This window comes from Microplitis mediator, chromosome 6, assembly GCF_029852145.1.
Source record: "Microplitis mediator isolate UGA2020A chromosome 6, iyMicMedi2.1, whole genome shotgun sequence".
In the NCBI taxonomy this organism is placed as follows: domain Eukaryota; kingdom Metazoa; phylum Arthropoda; class Insecta; order Hymenoptera; family Braconidae; genus Microplitis; species Microplitis mediator.
The window spans coordinates 12,114,561-12,134,114 of NC_079974.1; the positions used below are offsets into that span (position 1 = coordinate 12,114,561).

Consider the following 19,554-nt stretch of genomic DNA (forward strand, 5'->3'; position numbering starts at 1 on the left):
CTTGTAAGGGAAAATTTTTTTTCTGGAGTCAACCTGTAATCAAGAACCAATAAGAATCCTGTTGACTATTAGTTTTTTTTTATATATATCGTTAATTTCTTGATAACCATTCAACTAATAAGCATCAACAAGGAGGCAACGTTTAAGGAAGGTTCAATCGTTTTGTATGACTACTTTTCTACAGAACTAGAAACACTAAGTATTCATTCAGTAATGACTTATCTTGACTACTACGACTTAATGCAACTAAACCAAGAGCTGGAGTAAAATTTGGACAGAATAAAAAAAAAACAAAAAAATATATAATCAAAAAAGGTAATATTTAATCAAACAAAAAAAAATACAAAAAATGTTCAACAAAATTTTTTTATTCTTAAATTAAGAATTATTTTACTCAAAAATGCGTGTCTAAAAAGAAAAAAAAAAATCTCTTTTTTACTTCTTTTTAATTAATCCAAACATATAATCAAAAAAAAAATATTTAATCAAACAAAAAAAACAGGGTTGAAAAAAAAAATAACTAAAAAAAATGTATTTCCTATTTTAATCAACCGAAAAATATAATCAAAAAAAAAAATATTTTAATCGAAAAAAAAATATCCGAGAATTTTGAAACAGTTTTAAAATAATTATTATTTCGTTGTGTAACTGTTATGTCCGATTTCGTAATTTTTCAAATTCATGTTGAACACACTCAATTTCCCAAAGGAATAAATATTCCATTTTCTCATAAGAGAAATTAAGATGGGTTAATCGGGCAGTACAAAACACCGCACCAGATTTCTTTCTTTTCCTGTCCCTCATTCCCTTATTCTTCCAGGCTCCCCACCTAGTTCTTGCAATGATCATCCTAATGTGTGATAACACCCACAATTAGCACTGACAAATTACGTTCCGTCAACGGGACATCTCATACTGTGTAAGACGTTGAAAATTCCCCCTCCCTAAACTCGGACCCCCATGGTTGCAACATAGAAATTTTACAAGAGCAAAGCACTCTACCGAGCACCGGCTTGCTTTTCGGTTATCAGCTGAATTACCCCTCAGCGAAGAGTCGCAACTAGGTACCCCCATGGAAAAAAAATATATTTTAAATATAAAAAAAATATATTTATGAATATATTAAAAATATATTTAAAATAGATGAGAAATATATGAAAAATACATAAATATGTATGTAAAATGTATTTAAAATATATGAAAGATATATTTTGATTATATCACTTTTGGCCGTTTTTCGTACATTTAGAATACATCTGAAATATATGTGGAATGTATGCGTACATATATAAAAAATATATGAAAAATATATTCCAAATATATCTCTAAAAATACCTATAAAATACAAAAAAAATACATTTTTAATATATTTTGGTTGTATGCGCTGACTTAGGTTCCAAAAGTAGGGCGTCGTAGAGTACGACCGGCGAATATCAGCTTCACGTTGCTAGTGAATGTCCTAACGGCCTGAGAGCTCCATTATTTGCCAACCGAACAGTAGTTCCACTAGGACGCAAAGAACTCCAGGTGTTAAAGTTGTCCAAGATGACCAGGACACTCCGGGTTTTTTTTTAAAGGACTATCGAAGGGAGTAAAAAAAAAAATTTTCAACCAACCAGGATGTCCCCCTGGAGCACCAAGTGATCCAGGTGTTTGAGTGGTCCAAGGTGCCAGAACCTTCTAGATTTTATTATGAAAAACTATCGAAGGGAGTGAATGAAATCATTTTCAGCCAATCAAAAAGTCCCACTGGAGCACCAAGCGATCCAGGTGTCAAAGAAGGTCCAAAGTGCCAGGACCCTCTAGATTTTCTTATGAAAAACTATCGGAGGGAGTAAAAAAAAAAATTTTCAACCAACCAGGATGTCCCCCTGGAGCACCAAGTGATCCAGGTGTTTGAGTGGTCCAAGGTGCCAGAACCTTCTAGATTTTATTATGAAAAACTATCGAAGGGAGTGAATGAAATCATTTTCAACCAACCAGGAAGTCCCACTGGAGCACCAAGTGATCCAGGTGTCAAAGTAGTCCTAAGTGCCAGGACCCTCTAGATTTTCTTATGAAAAACTATTGGAGGGAGTGAAAAAAATAATATTTAGCCAACTAGGAAGTTCCACTGGGGCACCAAGCGATCCAGGTGTCAAAGAAGGTCCAAAGTGCCAGGACCCTCTAGATTTTCTTATGAAAAACTATTGGAGGGAGTGAAAAAAATAATATTTAGCCAACTAGGAAGTTCCACTGGGGCACCAAGCGATCCAGGTGTCAAACTGGTTCAAAGTGCCAGGATCCTCTGGATTTTCTTATAAAAAACTATCGGAGGGAGTAAAAAAAATCATTTTCAACCAACCAGGAAGTCCCCCTGGAGCGCCAAGTGATCCAGGTCTTTGAGTGGTCCAAGGTGCCAGAACCTTCTGGATTTTCTTATGAAAAACCATCGAAGGGAGTAAAAAAAATCATTTTTAGCCAACCAGGAAATCCCACTGGATTTGGAGGGTTCAAAATGACCAGGACTCTCGGGATTTTTTTGTACAAAAATTAAGGCAAAAAACAATTTATTTTTGGTTAAAAAGACTTTTCCACTGAAGCACCAAGCACTTGGTGCTTTAGTGGAAGTGTCAGGTTGGCTAAAACGATTTTTTTATTGCCTTTGATATTTTATTAAATTAAATCCGAAGAATCCTGGTCATCTTAAAATACTTCAACTTCCGAGGCACTTGGTGCTCCAGGGGGACTTCCTGGTTGGTTGAAAAATTTTTTTTTTACTCCCTCCGATAGTTATTTATAAGAAAATCCAGAGGGTCCTGGCACTTTAGACCTTCTTTGACACCTGGATCGCTTGGTGCTCCAGTGGGACTCCCTGGTTGGTTGAAAATTTTTTTTTTTACTTCCTCCGATAGTTTTTTATACGAAAATCCAGAGGGTCCTGGCACTTAGGACTACTTTGACACCTGGATCACTTGGTGCTTCAGGGGGACTTCCTGGTTGGTTAAAAATGATTTTGTTACTCCCTCCGATAGTTTTTCATACGAAAATCCAGAGGGTCCTGGCACTTAGGACTACTTTGACACCTGGATCACTTGGTGCTCCAGTGGGACTTCCTGGTTGGTTGAAATTGATTTTTTTTACTCCCTCCGATAGTTTTTTATAAGAAAATCCAGATGGTCCTGGCACTTAGGACTACTTTGACACCTGGATCACTTGGTGCTCCAGTGGGACTTCCTGGTTGGTTGAAAATGATTTTTTTTACTCCCTCCGATAGTTTTTCATAAGAAAATCCAGAGGGTCCTGGCACTTAGGACTACTTTGACACCTGGATCACTTGGTGCTCCAGGGGGACTCCCTGGTTGGTTGAAAATTTTTTTTTTTACTTCCTCCGATAGTTTTTTATACGAAAATCCAGAGGATCCTGGCACTTAGGACTACTTTGACACCTGGATCACTTGGTGCTTCAGGGGGACTTCCTGGTTGGTTAAAAATGATTTTTTTACTCCCTCCGATAGTTTTTCATACGAAAATCCAGAGGGTCCTGGCACTTAGGACTACTTTGACACCTGGATCACTTGGTGCTCCAGTGGGACTTCCTGGTTGGTTGAAAATGATTTTTTTTACTCCCTCCGATAGTTTTTCATAAGAAAATCCAGAGGGTCCTGGCTTTTTGGACCACTCAAACACCTGGATCACTTGGTGCTCCAGGGGGACATCCTGGTTGGTTGAAAATTTTTTTTTTTACTCCCTCCGATAGTTTTTCATAAGAAAATCTAGAGGGTCCTGGCACTTTGGACCTTCTTTGACACCTGGATCGCTTGGTGCTCCAGTGGGACTTTTTGATTGGCTGAAAATGATTTCATTCACTCCCTTCGATAGTTTTTCATAATAAAATCTAGAAGGTTCTGGCACCTTGGACCACTCAAACACCTGGATCACTTGGTGCTCCAGGGGGACATCCTGGTTGGTTGAAAATTTTTTTTTTTACTCCCTTCGATAGTCCTTTAAAAAAAAACCCAGAGTGTCCTGGTCATCTTGGACAACTTTAACACCTGGAGTGCTTTGCGTCCTAGTGGAACTACTGTTCGGTTGGCAAATAATGGAGCTCTCAGGCTGTTAGGACATCCACTAGCAACGTGAAGCTGATATTCGCCGGTCGTACTCTACGACGCCCTACTTTTGGAACCTAAGTCAGCGCATACAACCAAAATATATTAAAAATGTATTTTTTTTGTATTTCATAGGTATTTTTAGAGATATATTTGGAATATATTTTTCATATATTTTTTATATATGTACGCATACATTCCACATATATTTCAGATGTATTCTAAACGTACGAAAAACGGCCAAAAGTGATATAATCAAAATATATCTTTCATATATTTTAAATACATTTTACATACATATTTATGTATTTTTCATATATTTCTCATCTATTTTAAATATATTTTTAATATATTCATAAATATATTTTTTTTATATTTAAAATATATTTTATTTCCATGGGGGTACAGCAGTATCCTCTAAACCTCAATTATTACAAAATAAAATAAATCCGACCACGTCGCTTTTATGATAAAAAAAAAAAAAATAGAAAAGTTAAACAGTGAAAAATATACCAATACATTAAAATAGATAAATCTATATATTCGTATCTATGCACCCGAGGGCCAGTTATAATAAATAAATAAATTTCAAAAATTCATATCGCGAAGAAAATTTAATACCAAGTAAAGAAAAAAAAAAAAAATTGATAAAGACAATAGTGCTGTTGGTTGTGGGTGTTTAATTAAGTGTGTGTTCACGGTTGTGATCGCAATTATATTCATACAATTAAATTAATAAAGTTTAAAGCTATATTGATCATTATAATAAAAACGAACCATTGTGCTTGCGAAAGGGATACAAATAACCCAAGGTTTATCTCTGTAATATTAAAAATTCAAATAAAAAGGAGTGAACAAATGGTTAAGAATCGAAGGAAATCATATTAGAGGGTATCATCTCTATTTTCCATAAATAAAAATAAAATTTTTTTGTCTTTGTGTAACAGTTACAGTTGAGATATATAAATATATAATAAACAAACAGTGTTAATAACCATAGTGTATCATTCATAAAATAAGTTAAATAATAAGCAATCCCACAAGCCCTCATTCGAAGATCAGAAGGGGTAGGAGAGAACGAGTATCCAGTTCAAGGGTCCATAAGGAGGTAGCAGTCTCCAGGAACAATAAAGATATTTTTTTTTTTCATACATACATAACAGCGCAAAGGTAAGAAAGTCTGAATTGTCCTCCTATCTTTCGTCTACCCTAACATTTCAAATCAGCCTCTAAATTTTAAGAGGAATCAAGGTTGCAATACTTGAAACTTACAGATTGGGTAATTTCCTTCTGTATTCAGATATATACATACATATTGATAACTCTGTTTCATTAAACAAAATCTGAAAGAAATTCCACATCGAAACGTATCCCAAAAATTAAAATAATTAAAGCTTGAAATTAAAAAAAAAAAATCCGAGCCGAAAATTGCATTGGTTAGTCCGAATGCCTAATCCACGCAACCCATATTAATTAAATAAAAGTCGGACATAACAATGAATTTTCTGGTGACAGTGGTGGGATTCGATCGTTAGAGTTTTTTCTCTCACTTTATTTAAAATAGAGTTACAAGAAAATTATAATTTTAAAGTATTGTGTTAAATTACTCAAATTATCTGATAAAAATAATTTTAATAACAAATCGAAAATGTTTAAAATTGAAAATATATTCCTTTAAAGAGTTTTATCTTTATTTTCTCCGTAGAAAAATGAAGGAATTTTATTTTTAATTCGTGGATCATTTTTTTACTACTTTATTAAATTTGTGTTGTAGAAATTTTACGTCATCCTTATTTCCTCTTAAAAATAAATTTAAGTTATAATCATAAGAATACATATATTTTTACTTGAAACTTTGATACTTTTGTTATCACCGGAATTAACGTCTCAAGTTACTTGAGTAACGTTCTTGCGTATACAATGTAAGAAAATAAATATAATATCTTTAAATCTTATTGATCCGTATAAATATAATGAAAGTATTGTTCTATGGTGTTTTTACTTTACTATAGATTTATTATCAAATCTTTTTCCTGCACCGGGTGGAGGTAATTAGATCTCTTCATAGGAACATAGTAAAAGTTAAAATGTCATAGAAGAAGCACATAAAATGAAAAAATAATAATTTTTCAATGTTTCAAACCAACTGTTATATTTATATACATATATATATTTTTATCGTTTTGTTTATATTGTGCATGTGATTGCGGCTGATCATAAACATATTTTTACTAACATTTTTTTATATATATATATGCCCATACTCCCCAAAGAACGATATAGACGGTCGTAAAAATTGAAGGAAAAAAAAAAACGGAATCTGATTTTGCAGCAAGATAGCTATCGGGTGTTAAGTACACACCAAATATCGAAAACCCTGATTACGTTGTAAAACGAAATTTTGTATGTCTAAAATCTTCGGAAAATTTTATTTTACGAAATTAATTTTTGCCGTCGTCTCTTTACTTTTATTTCAAAAATAAATAAAATTTCAAAATAAGCAAATATTCGTATTCGTCCAGATATTATTACTTAAACAGTTAGATAAGCATCCGAGCCGTCTTATCGCAGGAAATATCATATTTCAACGACTAAAATTTTGAATAAAGTGCTTACAAATTGAAAAAAAAAAAAAAAAAAAAAAAAATACTAAACAGAATTAATGATATAATATATAAACGAAAAATAAAATATTAAATAACTACAAAGTATAGATATCATTTTACTCGTGTCAGCGATATAATAAATAAAATAATTTATCTTATGTTTATGACCACCTAGCAGTCGCACCGCGTGAATACTTTTGGGTTATCGAAATTCAATCTCTAAGAATATAATTTAATGAGTATCAAAGAACAAAAAGAATTTTTATAAAAAGAACTATTCATAGGATCGGATTAAGTTTTATGTTCTGAGCAAAGATAAGTTTCTATCTACAAAACTTTTACTTTTATGACTTAGATATTTTGTTCTTAGAAATATTTACTCTTAAAAATAATATATTTTATTTTATTCTCTTTCGAAACGTGGGAAACATATTTAGTGCACATTCGTGCAGCTAGATAACTTATAATAAAAAAAAAAAAAAGTGAAGAAAAATAATAAAATTTTTATTTTCTAAGCTTAGTTTATGACCTCGAGTCCTTGAGTGGTACAAAGGACCTTTCATCTATGTACGCGGTACACCCAAATATTACAGCCACAGTTTAAGAAAAAAAAACAACACGTGTTTCGGTGGAGACAATACTGAGTATTGAACCCCACAATAAACAACTTAAATTGAGAAAATTTCTATTTGAGTCATTTTAAGAACATTTTAGTTTCTTTTTATTTACTCGCAGTTTTAAGTATAGTATTTTACAATTTTGTTTATTTTGAAAATACTTAAAACCTCTAAAACTTTATAGGTTCAGAGAATTACAATAAGACCCTAGATATATATATATAAAAGAAAAAAAAATTTTTTTATTTTTAAATAAGAAAAATAGTATATTGCATGACTAGGGAGGAAAGTTGGCCATTTCAACCAGCGTGTAAAGTTATTACCCGAGCCGAAGGCGAAGGTGGTAAACACGCGGGTTAAGATGGTCAACTTTCCTCCCGTGTCGTGCATACTATTTTTCTCACCTCCGGGCGGAAAGTGCAACTTTCGTCCCGCTGTGCAAAACGAAGTTGCCGCTTTCCGCCTCCGTCGAGGAGAAAAATAGTATACACTCCTCGGGAAGTAAATAAGAAAGCCTCAGACCACATGTTCGTTGACCTCGGCTTCGCCTCGGCCAACAATTACATGTGATCTGAGACATTTCTTACTTTACTTCCCTAGGTGTGTAATATACTATTTTATCATGCCAGGACCGAAAGTTCAATAATGATCTGAAATATTCAATAACTGAAACAAGGTGATGACGACAGGTTATAAAACACTAGTCAAACATTTTTTCCCCATTATTTTAACTGTAAACAAAAATAATGATATTGAATACTAATAGTGAAATAAATAAGAAATCTATTTAATCATTATTAAATTATTTTAGTTTCTTTATTTATGTTGAAACAAAATTTTTAGCAACATGACTTGATAACAACAACATTAATAGTTAAAATAAAACTTACAGAACGTAAAATGTCAGAAAGAATTAAATTAAAAGTGTAATTAATGGTATAATTAGTAATTACTAATTAGCTGTTATGATTTTCTTTATCTTCATGAAAATGAAAATTAATATCAAATTTACAATTTTCGAATTTTATATTTGAATTATCTGTAACTGATTTTAGTATATTTTGGATGTCGTCTTTTTTCAAGTAAATTTTTTTTCGTCGCTTGGCATCTGATGGCCCAGTACCAGGTCGATCATTGGATGGAGTAGATCTTGAGGTTGGAGTTGATCTTGATGTTGACGGTTTGTGTGAGACTAATCGAGCATAATTATTTTGATCTAAATAATCGATCGCAAATTCAGTATCGGACAATGGAATTTGGTTGCTCAAATGATTACGAAGTGTCGAAGTTGATGTTATTGGTGTTGTTGTTTGAGTTGTGGATGTTGATGTGATTGTATGAGTAATGGGTATTAATGATATTGGTGTTGTATGACTTGTGGATGCTGATGTGATTGCATGAGTAATGGGTGTTAATGGTGTTGGTGTTGTATGACTTGTGGATTCTGATGTGATTGTATGAGTAATGGGTGTTGATGATATTGGCGTTGTATGACTTGTGGATGCTGATGTGATTGTATGAGCAACGGGTGTTAATGGTATTGGTGTTGTATGACTTGTGGATGCTGATGTGATTGTATAAGTAATGGGTGTTGATGATATTGGTGTTGTTTGAGTTGTAATTCTTGATGATTTTGGTGCTGTTTCAGTGGTCGATATTATTGTGTGAGTTGATCTTGGTATTAATGATCCTTCCAATGTAGATGGTTGAACTGAATTAATTATTCTATTAAAAATTCTTTCCTTGTTGCCTAAAGAATTTTCAATATATCCAGTCGCGACAGCGTCCGATCTCCAGCCTCCGCGTTGCTTAATTGTTGTCAAAGAAGCTCCAGAATCAGCTAAAAGAGTTGCAGAAGTGCGTCGGAAACTGTGACCTGTATACCTAGCAGGCTCTGGTAAATTTAAGTACGTCGCCACGGTTTTCGGTACTTCACCAATTTTATTTTTTCCCATTACCTGGCGCGTACATTTACCTCGGTGGTAATACAAAAAAAACCTGTTTGTGTTGGCATCTTCAGGTCTAAGAACTTGGTACTGATGAACTTTACCATAATATCCTGCTCCAATTACAAAGGTCCGGGGGTAACAGTTTTTCGTATCTTTAATAGAAACGATATATTGAGTACCAGTATCTTTAATATTTTGGATTGTAATATTACAAAATTCTCCACTTCTCAACGCTCCACATGTACCGACAATAAGAATAACCTGGAATAAAATTTTTGTAAATATTTGTAAATAGATTAAGCAATATGTAAATAAGTGTATATAGCATATAACTAAAATATTTACCTTCATCGCTAAATAGATGAAATCTGGTGATTCATCTATAAATTTTTTAATTTGGCACCATGAGAAGACTTCGGCTTTTTTTGGACAAAATTCTTTTGACTCGATTTTCATTAAGTGTTTGAGTTTTTGGTAGTTGTTGATGTTGATGTTGTGATGAATATTCATCATGGTTTTTAACATTGACCAGCGACTCCACAATGTACTGGGTTTCAAATTTTTTTTTAAATCATTAAAATAAACAAGAAACGCGTCTTCCGTAAACTTATCAATTTTGTTTGAAATTCTCCATTGTAAAAACTCATTATAACAAACTTTATACCGATCACTGGACTTTTTGGGTAGTAAATTTTGAGAAATTTCTTCCGCTTCCCCTTGAATGTCTCGCCCAACTATTTCTGATGGATCACTTAGATCCTCAGAAGAATCTTCGGATGAACTCATTTTTTTAAATTTTTTACTTAATTATACATTTTATTGTTTTGCAATTTACGTTTTATTTATATACAGTTATATTTTATTTACACTTGTTTATGTATGTATGTATTATGTAACGTGATGAAAAACTAAAATTTTTTTTATTTGAGTATAATGATGTTGACAAACTGTTGTTAGGTTGTCCTAGCAACCGGTAGTAACCATGGATAGTACATATTAAGAAAGTTAAACACATATGTACTCTTAACTGACAGTAACCAAGAGCAGGCAGAAATGTGTCTCTTTCTTCCCGCAAACCAGGGAGGAAAATCGAACTTTCGGCCTCGGGATGATAAAAAAAATTTTAAGAATAACTCAATTTACAAATCTTAAAAATAAAACCCATATATATATATATATATATATATATATATATATATTAGGGTGTCCGTTATTTCCCAAATTAATTTTTGAGTCTGCAGCGCCCTCAAAATTTTTAGTAAATGCCCTAAAAAAAATTATGAAACCCATATAAGCTCTTAATATTGATAATAACCCGCCCTGTTGAAACAATCTCATAAATTCTCATAAAAAAATACTTACCCTGGAAAATTTATGAGAAATGGCAGTGTATTTGGCACTGAAATTCCTCATAGTTTCTCATAGAACGATTTTATGAGAAACAACGCAAAACTTTTATTTTTTATTCAGTTCTCATAAAATCTGATAAAATTTTTATGAGAAATTTAAAATGCTTTTTATATTTATGATATTCTATGAAACATGAAATCATAAGTAGAGCAGTCTATCATTTCACTCGATTTTAAATGAATTTATGCGATTGAAAGGTATTTTCGTCTTATAATTATATGAGAACGTATGAATAATCGACTGGCACTTTCCTATAAGGCTTTATGTGGAAATAGTAGATCTTTATATCATTTCAAGCGATTATAAATGAATTTATGCGAATGAAAGGGATTTTTGTTTGATAATTATATGAGAACGTGTGGTAAATTAACTGCGTTGTGCCTATGAGGTTTTATGTAGAAATAGTTGATCTTTACATCGTTTCAAGCCATATTGAATGAATTAATAAGAATGAATGGGATTTCTGTCTTATAATTATATGAGAACGTATGAATAATCGACTGGCACTTTCCTATAAGGCTTTATGTGGAAATAGTAGATCTTTATATCATTTCAAGCGATTATAAATAAATTTATGCGAATGAAAGGGATTTTCGTCTTATAATTATATGAGAACGTATGGTAAATTAACTGCAACGTCCCTATGAGGTTTTATGCAAAAGTCGTTGATCTTTATATCATTTCTAGCGATTTTGAATGAAATTATGCGAATGAAAGCGATTTTCGTCTTATAATTGTATGAGAACGGATGAATCATCGATCAAGTATTTTCATTAAAACCTTATAGGAACATTCATTCATTATACGACCTCATTAAATTATGAGACGAAAATACTGTGCAATCGCCTAAATTCATTAAAATGCGCTTGAAATGATATAGCGTCAACGATTACCACATAAAACCTCATAGGAAGATTATAGTTAATTCATTATACGTTCTGATTTAATTATAAGACGGAAATTCCATTTAATCTTATGAATTTGTGCGATTGAAAGGGATTTTTGACTTCTAATTATATGCGAACGTTTAATTAATTAACTGCAATGTTTCTAGAAGGTTTCATGTGGAAATAGTAGATCTTCAGATCATTCCAAGCGATTCTGAATGAATTTATGCGATTGAAAGGGATTTTTGTCTTAGAGTTAAATGAGATCGTATGATTCATTAACTGCAATGTCCCTATGAAGATTTATGGGGAAATAGTAGATTTCCATATCATTTCAAGCGATTTCGAGTGAACTAATAAGATTGAATGCGATTTTCGTCTTATAATTGAATGTGAACGTATAAAATTTTCAACTGCAATTTTGCTATGAGGATTAATACGGGAATCGTTTGTCTTAGTTTCAAGCGGATAAAAAATATCATTTAACATTAGTAGGTTTCTAGAAATATCAATTTTTCTTTATAGAAAATCTTTAAACATTACGAAGTTGAAAATATTTTTTTAATAATGAAACTTACGGTTAATATTAATCTATGTTTATAAATTATTTTTTTTCTCCGTCACTACTTTTTTCCTCTTCATCATACTCTTCTCCATCCTCTTTTTCCTTCTCTTCTTCATCCTCTTCTTCATCCTGTTCTTCATTTTCTTCCTCATATTCCTCTTCATTTTCATCTTTATTTTCTTTGTTGCATCCCTCATTGTTGCTTATTTTTTTTTTGTTTTCTTTTCCTTTGAATTTTGTTTTGTAGATGTCTTCCGCAAATCAGCAATTTTGCTTCTTACGTGATCGTCCATTTGTTTCAATTCTATCTGAATTTTAGCTGGCTCCATCCGGACCGACGTGAGGTAAAATTCAAAAATATCTATAAAACAACACAACATTGTCAGAAATTATAGTATAACTAATATCATAATTTAATAAAATCAATTATTAATCTTTTTTAGTTGGAATATATGTATGTTTGTATAGTAGAATGTGTCAATAAAAAAATTAATTTTTATCGTTAGTTCTCATAGTGCCAAAAGTTTTTTTGAGACCTTCAAAATTATCTCGATATCTCGAAAATTGAGCTGCCGTTTGAAAAGTTCATTTTACCATCTAAAATCCACGTGACAATTTTTTTTCAATTCTGACTCACATAATTTTTAAAGAAACCAAATTCCCTTCAAATCTTTCCTAGATACTCATACTCGTAATTTTAACACCAAAAAAGTTACAAGCCTTCGAAGTTCAGGAAATAAAATTATTTTTTTCTTGAACTTTGGAGGCTAGTAACTTTTTTTGTGTAAAAGTTACGAGCATGAATATATCGGACATTTTTGTAAGGAGTTTGATTTTCCCAAAAATATGAAAGCCAAAATTGAAAAGAATATTGTTTCGTTTAATTTTTCGAGGAAAAATTGAAGAAAAAAATTTTTTACGTGTATTTTAAATGAGAAAACTAACTTGCCAAGCGCCAGCTCAATTTTCGAAATATCGAGATAATTTTTTTGGAGGACTATTGTTAGGTCCCAAAAAAACTTTCTGCACTATGAGGACTAACAATTACAATTAATTTTTTTATTAACACACCCTAATGCTTATGTATAATTAGAAATAACTTACTTTTAAGCGCTAAGAGACGAGTTGGATCCAAAGCTGGTTTTTGTACTTCCACTTTTACTTTGTTAGATTTCCCACCTCGTACACTATGAGTGTTCAACTCCTCTTCAGTAAATAGCATTATAACTAGCTTCTTCACGAACTGTCTTCCAGTTTTCGCTTTATAAGCCGCAGAATTATAGTATGGTGTAGGAATATATTGTAGGAATATATTGATATATATTGTAGGAATACATATTCCTTGACCAATATGAATCTGCAACCGATCCAAACAGTATATTAATTATTTGGAATGTCCAAAAACTTTCACAACATGAAACTTACGGTATTGTCTGATTTTTTTTTTTTATTTTTTTTTTTTTATTTATTAAATTTTCATGCCAAGGCATAGGCCAAATGGCAAAGTGAAATCATACAGATGATCTTACAGCAGTAGAACAAATTTGAAAATGATCAAACAACAACAATACTATTAATTTAAATTTGAATCAATCATATAGACAAAGCTAAAATCAATAATAAGAAAATGAGAAATTCAACGATATACCGTTACAAATTTCGTCAATTTAAAATCTAGATTTAGTAGATAATCATACAACTTATTTTTAAAGATCTCAATACTGCCTGATTTAATCAGATCTAAGGGTAACTCTTGCCAAAGACGTATAATTGATACAACAAATGATTGCTCGTATAGCACAGTAGAAAAGTATGGCATTTTGAAATTTACATTATTCTTTTTAAAAGCTAGTCTTTCAGAATGTCTTGTATCATTATCATCGATGAATAGCTCACGTAGATAAATAGGTTTTCCAGATTCTAATAATTTGTAGAAATAACAAGCCATATAATACACTCTTCTTGATTTTATTGATAGCCACCCAAGAGTACGACGATATGGAGTGATGTGCTCATCTTTCTTAAGATTGTAAATAAATCTAATGCTGTTATTCACTGCTCGTTGGAGCTTGATATCGTTTTCACTTGACGAATCAGTTAAAACTACAATGCAATAATCAATGAGTGGGAGTATAGTCGCTGAAACCAATAATTTCCGAATATTTGACGAGAAAATATTTTTTCTAAGTTTTAAGCTGTGCAAAGAAGCATTAATTTTTCTAAGTGTTAGTGATATATGACTGTTCCAAGATAGATTGTCTGCGATAATCAACCCAAGGCACTTTGTTGACTCAACATACGGGAGAGCGACTCCATCTACCATCACTGAAGGCAGAGCAAGGTTTTTTAGCATTCTGAGTTTATGGTTTGAGCCCAATATCATAACCTTGGTTTTATTTAAGTTCAGTTCTAACCCATTTGATTTTGCCCAATTTGCCACACCCTGTGCGTCTTCAGAGGCCAACCATAGTGCTTCAGATAACTGAAACAGCTTGAAATGAAGGTAGATGTAGGTGTCATCAGCGAATAGACCACGTTTACAATATTTTAACCATCTTGTTACACTATTCATAATCAGCAGGAATAAGATGGGACCGAGAATGGAACCCTGAGGTACACCAGATGAAGTATTCAATAGTTTGGCAGGAATGCCAAGTTCATCAATGACTGCTTGCTGCCTGCCGGATAGATAGGAATGAAACCATGCAATCACTTCTAAGGAGAAACCTAATTCAAACAGAGCAATCAGAATTACCTTTGAATCTAAGTAATCGAAAGCTTTGGTTAGGTCAAATAATACCAGTAAGGTTAGTTCATCTCTGTCTATGGCTTGTCTGATATCATCAGTTAACTTCAAGAGTGCAGACTGGGTACTATGGTGTTTACGAAAACCTGACTGATACTTGTCGAATAGGTTGTTTTCTTCGAGGTAATATACAACTTGATTTGTGACCAATCTTTCAAAAACTTTTGCTAGATGGGACAAATTAGCGATGGGCCGTGTATCAGTAAGTGACTTCGGAGGAGTTGTTTTGTTTAACGGAACTATGAAGACAGTTTTCCACGTATTTGGAAAGATACCAGAGCTCAACGATTTGTTAAACAGATTTGTTAGAAATTGGGAGATCTGCGGTAGATGATCTCTCAACCAGCTCATTTTTTGATAAATCCTACACTAGGATACCCTGTCTTTTCTTCAAGTGCTTTTGATGGCTTGTCAGATGGAATTTCCGAAAAACAATTAATTTAAAAGTAAGATACATACACGGAAAAAAATGAACTATATAAATTGAGAACGACAAGTAATATAATGATAAAGTGATCAGTAAATACTATTATTCTAAATAGTAATTTTTTCATTTATTATTAAAACGTGAATAATTACAGGATAAGTATGAAAATTTATTGTCTCTGCAAATAAAATTACGATTTGAACTTTAAAAATCGTAACTGATATTTAGAAAATTGACGACACGTATTCTAAAATTAATTATTTGGTATGTTGACCCGGGTCAAAAATAAAACTTGATTTAGCCTTAGTCGTCTTAAATCAAGTTTTATTTTGGACCAGGGAAAATTCCCCATATTGACATCCGGGCTCCGAGTTATAATTTTAAATGCTAATTTTCAAAGTTTTTTTTTCCGTGTTAATATTTGTTAGCAAAGGTTTATTTACACCTAGATACCTAACATAACAATAATATAATAACAAAACTACAAAAACATTTTAAAAACGCAAATTTTAACATCAGTTTCAGATTCGAAAAAAATTAGTGACTAAAAATAAAATTTGTTTTAAAGTATAAAAAAAGATTTATAGTCTTTCTTTACAAAGTATTAATTAATGGCGAAATAATAGTCTGAATTTTCGTAAATGTTAAACAAATATTTTTTAAGTATTATTTGAATATCTATTTTCTACTTACAATTTTTGAAGCTAATAAATGTCAAATTATATTCAATATTGAAAGCTCAAAGAATAAAGTTATATAAGTTAAATTACAAATCGTTTACTAGCTGTCTTTCATTATATAAATAAAAAAATATCATACCACGAAATTCATTCCAGTTGTCAGAAATCGTAACAAGAATCTTTTTATTTATTTCTTTTAACGAGGTAATATTTTTTAAGCTCTCCTGAGTTTCGTTTACAAAGATTTCTCGTTTTTTTTCACTTCTTTGAAATTCGTCTTTTAGAGTCCGAAGTTCCTGCTGTAATTTTTCGATGGTACTTTTTTTAACTTTTTTAGTACCCTTTCATGTTGTTTTATGATTTCTGAAAACATAAAATAAAAATGTCAATCCGAAAAAAAAAACGTAAATGTAAAGGAACAATTAATGCAGATGCAAATAAGTTACTTAGTCCGTGCAGGTCCAGTTTCAAGCTTTCGTTTGACTGTCTGAGCTAAAAAATTGAAAACATTATAACATAATTAGAAAAAATACTATTTTCAACTTAGTTAAAATAAATTTATAAAAATAAAAATAGAGTAAATTTATGTCTATTCATACTTGAAAATCTGGTTTGAGAAAGACCATTACGTGATGTTGATGGGATTGCAGGAGCTTGATCTACAGCAATAATTTCTCCATCATCAATACTATGTGGTATTAATACCGTGTCACGTAAATCTGGGTTTATGGAAAACTACATGAAATATGATTGATTCACAGTAATTGAACGAAAAAAAAATTAACTGATACCTGGAAACATATCTAGCGTTGGAGACAAATTACTTTCTTGCGGAGAAGTCCCATCTTTCTGTGGAGTATTGATTACTTCATTTTCGTTCGGTATGACAAGAATTACCTATAAATAATCAAGCAATTCAAATGTCTATGCCTACATATATATATATGCGATATTGGCATGGAAGATTAAAGCGAGTGTCAACTTTTTGATTAAGCCTTATTTTTTATAACATAATTTACAAATAGATAAATAAAATTTTTAAAATTGTGTTATTTACCGGTTTTATCATTTTCTCATCTTTAGCAATCATCAGAGATTTTTTGTTCTGAAATTAAAAATTTTACTGTATTCAAAATCATGTTATATACATTTTACTTCTTTAATATTCAATAACTCTTTTACTGTGTATTAAAATTAAAAATTTTTTCGATATTCAGTAACTAATGATAAAAAAATAAACAGTAATGCACATATGCTTTTGAATAAGAAAACATGGCTTACTTTTATACTTTGCTCCGTCTTTATTTTTTTGATAGTTTCACCATTTTTCTGAAATAATAATAACAATCATAATAACAATAAAATGATTACTTTCATCCTTTCAGTTTAGATGAATATACTATTTTATTAAAAAAAAAATAACATTAAAACACTAATAGTAGCCTTAAGTTTTATATTTTAGTTATGTACTGGATCTAAATATCCGAATATTAATTATTTTTTTTCCAACTTAGCAAAAATATTAGTGTAAATTTTACGCACGCTTTTTTTCTGGCATTCTTTTTCCTTCAACGAATCTTTCTTGGCTTTGATTTTACGCTAAAAATGAACAACAAATAATAGAAAGATAAGCTTGGAAAAGGTATAAATATAAAGACTAATAACAATATACCTTTTTAGGATTATGACCCTCTCCAGTTGAGTTAATGACCTTATTTTCCGAAAAATCATTCGGTTGTATATCTTCTTTTATTGAGGTTACATTTTCCATATTGAAGCGTTCCTATAGATGCAAATAGTAGTATTTGAAAAAAATATATATGTATATATAATAATAGATCCATAATTTTTATAGATGTTAGAGCTTAAGTCAATAATAATATTGTTAATTAATAATTGAATAATAAATAAATAAGTAGGTTGAATTAAAACTTAATTTCTAAACACGAAAAAAAAATAAGTACAACGGAAAGAAATGATTAGTTAGTAGATTTATTTCATTATTATGTTAATATTAATTAGTTCATACTTTTCACAACTCTTTTAATTTATATAAAGTAAAATGAATATACAATGTTAGCATAGATATTTTAATTTATAAGGTGTAAAAATTGAAGATTTTTCACAACTCCCTTATATTAATTAACTCCGGGTTTGATTTTTATACGTGATCAACATTCAATCAATAAGGGTCAATTTAAATTCACAATATATGGAAAATAATAAATGTATCTTTGTTCGTCTATCTGAACATGTATCACTTTTTCTTTAAAGCAATTAATACTTTTGATAACAATGTCATCGCCGCAGTCATTTATTACACGATGAATATGATCCATTTGGATTTTACCAACAGAGTGAGGTGAAGCTATTACAAGACATCCATAAATAAAACATTTTGTTTCGACAACTATTAAATGATGTACGTGGATAATTTGATTCGTATGAGATAATATATATGTGTCCTCCGTTTTTGTAACACGTCCGTACTCAATGGAATGAATAATAGACTTTTTAAAAATACATTTTTTGAATACTCTTAGAGAAAGATTATCATCTTTAGAGTGAAACTTCATTTCATCATTAATATTTTTTTTTTACACGAGTCTCGGCTGTAAGAACGACTCCACTTTGAAGTTTTAAATAATTTCGAAGCTGTTCGGGCTTAAATAAGTTTTCACAAAACGATTTGCTAGTTTCAGATATTGCTGTTGTTTTTAATCGCGAAATCAGCATTTTTTTTTCAGAAACTTTTTTACAATCTGATGGCTAACACCTCTAGGTCCATTTATACATTGCTTTTGCCTAAATATACCATTTTCGAATGCAAAAGCCGAACTATCTAATAATGGTCCACTTTGTTTGACAGACTCACCTAAATGTAAAAAAGAATGAATGTTAAAAGTTATAGCCGATTTTGAAAATGCAACTTGAAAACTTCCAACAAATTGTAATGAATCGTACTCTGATCTTATAATATCTTCATTGGTTATTCTTCGTTTCAATAATGTATTAATACTGCGGACTAAAAGGGCATACATTTCTAAAAAACTGTCATCTACAATTCCCTCCAGACATAAAATACTCCAGTATAAAAGCCATGATTCGAATTCAGAAGCTTTCCACTTTGACATATCAGCAGTTGATCGTGGCAATCTGTAAACTTCATGAGGTGGTTTTATAGCAGTTAAGCGTTTATTAACTTTTTCCCATTTTAGTTTATCGAGTTTATATTTCGTCTCCGAGGTTTTCAACAACTCTAATATTTGTCGTGTAACTCCTAACAAACAACTGTGCATATAGTCGTTCGGGAACCCCCAAACACTGTCAAAAGATCCCTCGCAGATTTGAATCACGATGGAAACACCGTGGAAGTGGAAACACCGTGGTTACACGGTGGGTTTGTTCCATTTCACCACCGGGTATACACAGTGTATCCACTGTGATTACGCGGTGTATCCACCGTGATTCCACGTTAGCTTGACCACTGTGTATACACGGTGTATCCACTGTGAT

The 19,554-nt window shown here is 31.4% G+C and overlaps 2 protein-coding genes across 3 annotated transcripts in view; both read right to left on the reverse strand.

The window, feature by feature from the left end:
• LOC130670166 (uncharacterized) overlaps positions 1-19,554 on the reverse strand; it is a 53,411-nt gene that overhangs the window by 19,813 nt on the left and 14,044 nt on the right. The window contains exons 3-12 of one of the 2 annotated variants that reach the window (XR_008990322.1): positions 17,711-17,821; positions 17,581-17,637; positions 17,320-17,367; positions 17,096-17,143; positions 16,830-16,935; positions 16,638-16,757; positions 16,485-16,530; positions 16,178-16,401; positions 13,230-13,482; positions 12,139-12,486 (exon numbers count right to left, since the gene is read on the reverse strand). Coding sequence is in view for 1 of the 2 variants with exons in the window: in XM_057473406.1 (XP_057329389.1) it covers positions 16,383-16,401; positions 16,485-16,530; positions 16,638-16,757; positions 16,830-16,935; positions 17,096-17,143; positions 17,320-17,367; positions 17,581-17,637; positions 17,711-17,821 (555 nt within the window). In the remaining variant the exon portion in view is untranslated. Of the gene's footprint in view, positions 1-12,138; positions 12,487-13,229; positions 13,483-16,148; positions 16,402-16,484; positions 16,531-16,637; positions 16,758-16,829; positions 16,936-17,095; positions 17,144-17,319; positions 17,368-17,580; positions 17,638-17,710; positions 17,822-19,554 lie in introns of those variants that run through there. The other variant, XM_057473406.1, reaches the window with a different exon arrangement.
• LOC130670522 (uncharacterized) lies at positions 12,165-13,347 on the reverse strand. The gene is made up of 2 exons (XM_057473936.1): positions 13,230-13,347; positions 12,165-12,352 (listed from the first exon to the last, which is right to left on the reverse strand). The coding sequence occupies exons 1-2, from the start codon at positions 13,345-13,347 to the stop codon at positions 12,165-12,167; spliced, it is 306 nt and encodes a 101-aa protein (XP_057329919.1).